This window comes from Curcuma longa, chromosome 10, assembly GCF_044706935.1.
Source record: "Curcuma longa cultivar G26 ecotype Majalengka, Jawa Barat chromosome 10, ITB_CL_G26_1.1, whole genome shotgun sequence".
In the NCBI taxonomy this organism is placed as follows: Eukaryota; Viridiplantae; Streptophyta; class Magnoliopsida; order Zingiberales; family Zingiberaceae; genus Curcuma; species Curcuma longa.
In genome coordinates this window covers 1917-9447 of record NC_133870.1, presented here as the reverse complement: position 1 = coordinate 9447, position 7531 = coordinate 1917, and the positions used below count along the sequence as shown (strand labels likewise).

At 40.5% G+C, this 7531-nt stretch overlaps 1 protein-coding gene across 1 annotated transcript in view; it reads right to left on the bottom strand.

Annotated features, from left to right (window-relative positions):
• LOC141836007 (B3 domain-containing protein Os04g0386900-like) overlaps positions 1-4314 on the bottom strand; it is a 25231-nt gene extending 20917 nt beyond the window's left edge. The window contains exon 1 of the mRNA XM_074723420.1: positions 4146-4314. Within this exon, the coding sequence (XP_074579521.1) occupies positions 4146-4314 (169 nt within the window). The remainder of the gene's footprint in view (positions 1-4145) is intronic.
• Positions 4315-7531: the final 3217 nt, after the last annotated feature.

Sequence of the window (7531 nt, the reverse complement as noted above, 5' to 3'; positions counted from 1 at the left end):
AAGGGCAAAACCATAAAGTACCAATTTTTTCTCCTCTTTAGTTTTTTTTCCTCAAACCTACTTTCTTTCTTTAACTTTCCTTCTTTCTCTTTTCTCTCCTTAGGAACAGCATAATAGAGGCAATAATTCATATCCATATAAATGGCCCTACCCCTCGAACTCTTTCATAAGATGAAGATGAAGTGTGTAATTGATGTGCCACCATTTAAAAAAATAAATAGCGACATGAAATCACAAAAGAGTTGAGAGTTCATATCTCTAATGTAAACACTAGTATACTCGAATCATTGGCTCAAGGAAATCAACCTCCTAGCTCGATTTTAACATATATTTGCAAGCATATGCAATCAACTCATTGTGGCTTGCATATGTGTATTTACATACAAATGATATTAGTTGCAGCTAAAAGATGTAATTAAAATAATTTTTAACACTATATGAAAAAGTAATTCCCCCAACATCATGATATATAAATCTAAAATGAAACACTTAGCAATAAGAATAATATGCAATGCTCATGCTTTAAAAAAAACCACAATCGATACGAAAGTTACTTTTCTTTTTCACGGAGCATAATCACCATTGATTTTTATAATCATGATATTCCTCCATCCGCTCTTCGTCTAAGACGATTTAGATTCATTTGTTTCTATTATTTAAGTAAATAAATTTAGAGCCCCTTAGTTGTGATAGCTTAGTAGATATTGAAGCTTTTCCAACTAAAATAAAAAACGGAACTAGCATATTTCATAACCTCTTTTCATCCTACCTGTCAAAAAAACATTCATTTGAAATCGTTATATAATTTTCAGTCGGCTCTCATGTTTTCAACTTTTTGTATCAGTAAATTGCACAAACTATGTTAGTCGTAATTTCTAGTTATGTTCCTAAATATATTAAGTTGGGTTGAACATATACTCTAACTCATTTTGGGCAACTCAATTGAATATTAAAACAATATGTATGTTTGTTGTATATGGGATGTGGTCAAGCATTCCGATGTACAAATCAGTGCAAGTTCAGGTGCATAGACTACTGCTTAAAGAAATGCCTACTTGAATGCAAAATCATGCTGGGTATTGTGGACAGAAGTTTGCACTGCCAAGAGCAAATAACCTCGGATGGATTAGTATTAAAGGAAAAAATCCTATATCAGATTATTTGTATTGATTTTCGTAATTGAGCATGGACATGACAGTACGGAGATGCACAATGCTTGCCATTAGTGGCTTCCCAATACTTGCCACATGACCATCATGATCAGCATCGAGCAGATTATTTGTGTACTGATTACTCTCAAGAAAACACAAGAGCATGATAGGATCAAAGTATAATGATGGAGGATACATCCCATAATGAAACTTCTTGTTATGGTCAGATCTTTAGTAGCATCAAACATCAGCTAAGACTTGTGATCAGCATATGCTTTGGATCTCACTCTTAATGGCTTGAACTAATCCACCAGCAGTATCGTTATAAATCTTAAAGTATCGTGTAGATATCTTCGCTAGAGATTGCTCTAATTGACATGCATTTAGCAGACCGTCGCGGATGATGGTCTCAGGTTCAAAAGTCATCCGCTGAACTAGTCATCTTCATTTCCGTGGAGAAAGGTACTCATAACCACTCTAGTAACTAGCCATCTCCTAATTTCCCGAGGTTCTTCACGCAGGCGGAGAACATACACATGCCCGCGACATGAACTAGTTGGCATCTTGTGAGGTAGGGTTGGAGATGGAGAGAGAGAAAGGAGGAAGTTACTTGAATATACGGGCCTCTTGGGAGGAGACGGGGCAGGCGGCTGGGTCGCTTCGGTGGTGGTTTTGACAGGAGTCTCCTTGGGGGGATCGGCAGAGCTGAGGGCCTTGATCGGTTGCGGGCAATGCAGGCCGCCCCTCCGAGGCGATGCGGAGGGGTAGGCGAGGTCCAGGCGGCGACGGCCCAGCAGAGGAGCGGAAGGAGAGAGGAGAGAAGACATGGTGGGCAGGGAGGAAGCCCGGGGGGCCGCTGGGGATATGATATTACGGCCGTTAGTTTGTTTTCGGTGTCCATTCTCTCCTTCGGATAATACGATAAGGATCCCTGTTAAATGAAATTTAAGGAGCTCGGAGTTTTTACTAAAGACTAAGACTAAAGTATAAACCTAGAGAATTAAAATAAGATTAAAAAATTACATTGAGAATCCAAAATACTATTTATTTTGAGATTGTATAATCATCTATAAAGGATTTTATGAAATAAAATAGGGCATTGTTCCGCATTCAAGTTAACTCTTAATTATAATAGACTTGAGGTATAACAAATTGCAAAAATATCCCAATAGAAAATAATACTTTAAACATGTGTACCACTCTCCTTTAAGGTGGTGTGTGTATACTTGTCATACTCATCTTGTATATAAAAGAATAAAATAAGCTACTATATTAGTCCTTAGTACATTTGTCTACTAATTGATTCATTAAATTTGTTAAGACTCATGCGAGCTAAAGGGGATGAGTAATTTTGATCGCGTCGATAGATTGTGCAACGGGAACTTGAAAGTAATTCAACGCAATACAACTGTTAATTTGAGGGGTGTCCTAAGGCAATCGCTTATGATTATACTATTTATTGGATAAATAGCAATTCATTATTTGAGTGCACATTCCATATGTGTTTGATTGGATCTTAAACTCAAATACTGAATATCCGCAATACGATTCATAGCGTGAGAGAATTTATGATTGGATCACAACTAGTGAGCATCTCTACACGTGTAATTATGAATATATTGAAATTATCCCTAGTCGAGGAATTGATGAGCACGAACGTCATCGATTCTGTCGAGACTAGCACGTTTTGAACTCCTTGGTTAGCTAAGCCGCTGATCTCACTGCTGTCGACATTAGATGTTGAGAGTTAAACGTGGATGCTGGTTAAAGGTAACCAGTTCATTGGAGTGACCTGTCTTGAGACTTCATATGGTTCGATATATATATGTCAATGAAGATCTCAGTGCAGCTTAAGTGCGAGTTTCCTTTGACTTGCGGTATTCAAGTCACCTTGGTCATGGAGGCTTATACTTTGACATCTTAAGCAAGCATCTCCGAGGAGGTGTGGACCCGAGATGATTGGGTATAAGACGAAGTGCCCGAAGGTGTTTGAATAGCCCACAGAGGATTCACCGCTCCTTGGAAAAGGAGACGTATACCTTGCGGCCGCTTGTCAGGATTGTTACTAAAAGTCTTTGGCCAAAGCATTACATGTTAAGAGTACGGTACTCTTGGATACGTGTACGAGTAACTTGAATCCACAGGACAAGAAAGCAGCTTGGGCTAGGTGTGACGTAGTCAGCCTAGTGGGGACCGACACATAGACCATGTCCTGAACCAAGCGGGTATAAGACAGTGAAAGGAACGAGGCACGATTCAATGGAGCTGCTGAAGGGTTTAGAAGATGTTCTGAAATCAATCGTTGATTTTTTGATCAATTGGGGATCATGATATACTACTAGGTGTCACTCATGATCGTTCCGTAATTAATGGTTAATTACGGACGGCCAACATAACCGGAAACCTATTGGGTCACACGCACAACAAGTTCTCCGAAGGACTTAAAATGAGTTTGAGAATTGGATTCTCAGAATAGAGAAATAAAGTCTGGTTGGACCAGACAAAGGACAAAATGATGGAACTCGTCTTACGAAAGACAAAATGAACGAAACTGATTTCGTTTAAATCAGAGACCGTTTGGTTACTGAACCAAATGATTCGATTTTGAATCGAATTGAACCAACTTGGTTTGGTTCATGATGGAAGAGATTTTGGCAAAATGGAAGAGATGAAAAGCTTCGTCTTGTGAAGATGAATCAAACAAAACTAATTTGGATCAAATCGGAGTTCGTTTGGTTATTGAACCAAGCGAATCAAAAATGAAACTGATTTGCTACAGTCGGTTCACTACCGTGTTAGGGTTCATATCCGGTTGAATCCGTTTAGCCCGGTTCAGCCCAAACTTAAATCCCGATTTAAATAGGGGGCAAGCACTGTTCTGAGCCCTATTTTTTCCTTCGTTCCCAATCGAACGGCGCCAACGCTCCTTGCTGCTCTTCTTCACCATGCGAAAAGAAGAGGATCAGTGTGTCGCGAGGGCTATGGTTGGCTTGCCGCTAGCGTGGATCTCCTTCTTCCCTGCGTCGTGGATCTCCTTCCTTCCCGCGGTGATGTGCTCCTTTCTCCCCGCGGCAGCGTGCTTCTTCTTCCTCGTGCGGTGCCGTTCACTGTGGCTGCCTGAGCGGAGGTTTCCTCCTTCTCCCTGAGTAGTGGCCGGCGGCATCAGCTTTCTCCCTCCACTGCGTGGGCGCAGCACCGACCCTCTTCTTCTTCTGTTGTTGCTGTGAGGAGCAAGTCCGCCGAAGCGTCTCCTCCGCGTGACCGTCTCGGTGGAGCTTCTCCCCGCGAGCGTCTCTGGCAGAGTGCCCTCCTCCGCGCGACGTAATCAGCCGTCCTCTGTTGTGCGGCTGCATGGGAGAGTAGAAGAAGGATGCACTGTAGCTTTCTCAGAACAAGCCGAGAAATTAAATTTCTCCCTATGGCCGGTGCTCCGATCGTGTGAGACGAAATTGGGAAGCTGCCTCCTTGTTCTTTCTGCAAAGGAAGGGAAAAACAGTGCTGCCAGAGCTTCTTTTTGATTTGTGTTGTGTTGCCGACCGAAAGGGAAAAACTATCTCTCTGTTTTGTATTGTAAGAGGAGGGTTTGGCTGTATAGGAGAAGATAAGGGAAAGGCTGTATGTTTGTTTTAGGGTTTTGATGTGTCGGAAGTCGTTGTCTGATTGCCGAAAATTGTTTCTAGCCATCTGATATGTTTTCGACTATTGTTAGTCAAATCCCGATTGTCATACAACTATTTGTTAACTTTGCGGAAGCTTACGAAGTTTCCGGAGGTTTTTCCATCATCGTCGGAAAGGATCCGATTAGTTTGTCCTAATAGGCGGTCAATGATTGACCACCGAGCACTACATCGGGAATATGATTCTCGATGATAGTAAGAAAGTCCCGGAAATGATTGCGACAAATGTTGTTGTGTAATTTCCGGAATAAGGTTTCTCTCAATTCGATTGTCATCGATCATCGACTAGTACCGAAAACGATGACACAACTCGTGACTTCCGAAGTCGTCCAGACGAGAGCTTGGCGTGGATCACTAGTAGAGGCGGGACTCCGACGAGGACCGCTCGATTGATGTCAACACGGCTCAACATCGTCATCGCGAGGTACACATTTAGTATAATTTCATTCTGTAAATTTTATTTATGCACGTAGAATAATTGTTATTCAGAAAATTTTAATTTTCTGCCATGCCTTGTACATGTTGTTTCTACTTATGCATGCGTGTGTTGTGATAATAATTAGTTATAATTATCTGTCTATTTTCGCTGCGCACGTTTACGAAATGTGTAGACACGCGCATTGCACCGGGACGATCCCAACAGTAACTACGTCTAAAGTCTAGTTCTAACAACTACCACCACTAATACTTCTCCTTTTCGAATATCTTCTAGAAGTGGAGAAATCTCTTAAAAATCTATAGTTACAAAGCAATACAACAAGAATACAAGACACAAATAGAAATGAAGGTTATTACACTTTACAATTGAGAAACTTTGCTTTAGATGTTTGCTTGTCACTTTGAATTATCTCTTGATGGTGGAAAATGCAGTACTACTTTGTCTCCAACCCTTCAAGAATCGGCTCCTTCAAATCATCTCTAAACTCTCTTTTAAAGGTTGTTACTCGAGTTAATTTCCACCTAGTAGTCGATTGTTAGACTTCACCAATCGACTATCATGTCAAATTCGACCGTTTAAATCTGTAAAATTATTCTTTATTAACCTATTTGACCACCATCAGTTGACTAATTATGAATAGTTAAATCAAACAATTGATTTCATAATATTATGTTCATTGCTATAGTGCCAATATTTAATTGTTAGGTTCTAACAATCAACTGTTATTATAGTAAAATACTGTAGCAGAAATCCTAAATCTTATTATTGTAGCAAATCCAAAAGTTGTTATAGTAAACTCTAAAGTTATTGTAGCAACCTTCGAAGTTACTATAGTAAATTATAAAAATACCTCAAATTCTAATTTTAAAATTTAGAGTTTATCGATTGATCAATATACCTTCTCGATGGACTAATATATATTTTAGCTTTATCAAGACTAAATTCTTATCTTATCTAATATCCGATTAACCTCAACCTATCAAAATTTTATTTATTTAACATCTAGTCAATCCTTGATCTGTCGAGACTTCACGCGCCTAGCATCCGATCACTCTTAACATGCCAGGACTTCTCTTATGCCAAACATCCGGTCTTTCTTAACATGTTTGAACTTCCGTACGTATGCTAAGTGTCCGATCCTCCATGACTCAATCTTTTGGAAAAGATGAATATCTTGAATAAACATTTTAAGTTATAGAAGTTCAAACATTCCTTGTGTCATAATTTTAAATTCTGCTTCAGCACTTGACCTAGCAACCACACTTTATTTTTTGCTTCTCCACATGTATCATATTTCCTCTCACAGCAAGGGCGGAGCCAGGATTTTTGTCGAGGGGGGGGGGGGGCCATTTTTACCAAGGGGCTTCCAGTGAGGAAGGTACGAGGAGACGAGAGTAAAACCATGGACTTTGAACAGAGAACTGTTGCTTTGGCCGGAGCCTTCGGACTCTCACCGCTAATAATGTACATGGGTTTATTGTCATTGTAAAGACGGAGAAGCAGCCACTTGGCGCAAGTACATTGGCTAGAAGAAGTTCTATGATACAGGATTCTCTAATATTCCAATCCTTCATTATTTTTTATTTATCACTTTTATTTTAAACAAGATTTTTTTTTATTTTTAATAATTCAACTATCCAAAGCATACACAACACAAGCAGAACGAATAAGAGAAGGAGAAGACAACACAAGTAGAAAGAAGAAGAGAAGGAGAAGAAGAAGAAGAAGAAGAAGAAGAAGAAGAAGAGAAACGAGGAGAAAGATGTGGATAAGATGAAGACCTCGACACTGATTTCTAAGTTGACTCCGGTGGCTCTTTGCCGGAGGTGCTCTCCTGGCTTTGAACAGGTTGACCTTCAACCTGCAGCGATACGACCGTCTCGAATGCCCCCACCAGAGCCCTCACCTTGCTCTTCCTCTTCTCCAACAATTTGCTCCTAGTCTCCTTGATCACGTCGTTGCTTACGTTCTCCTCTTTCTTCTTCGCCTGCAAGAACGCCGGCTTCTTAAACACCATCAGTGTCGGCGCCGCCTCCCCTCCATTCTCATCTAACGTCGTCATCCTTGGCTCTGCTTGCGCTGGCGGTGGAGCCTTACTGGCCTGATCTGCCTCGACCTCAATCTTCTCCGTAGTTGACTCTGCGGCCGGAGATATGTTGCTTCCAGTCTCCTCTGCATCATCTCCTCTGTTATCCGGCATGACATCGACTGTAAATGGTTCAAGCATCGTTAAATCCATGCTTTCTGTTTCATCTCTTACATTT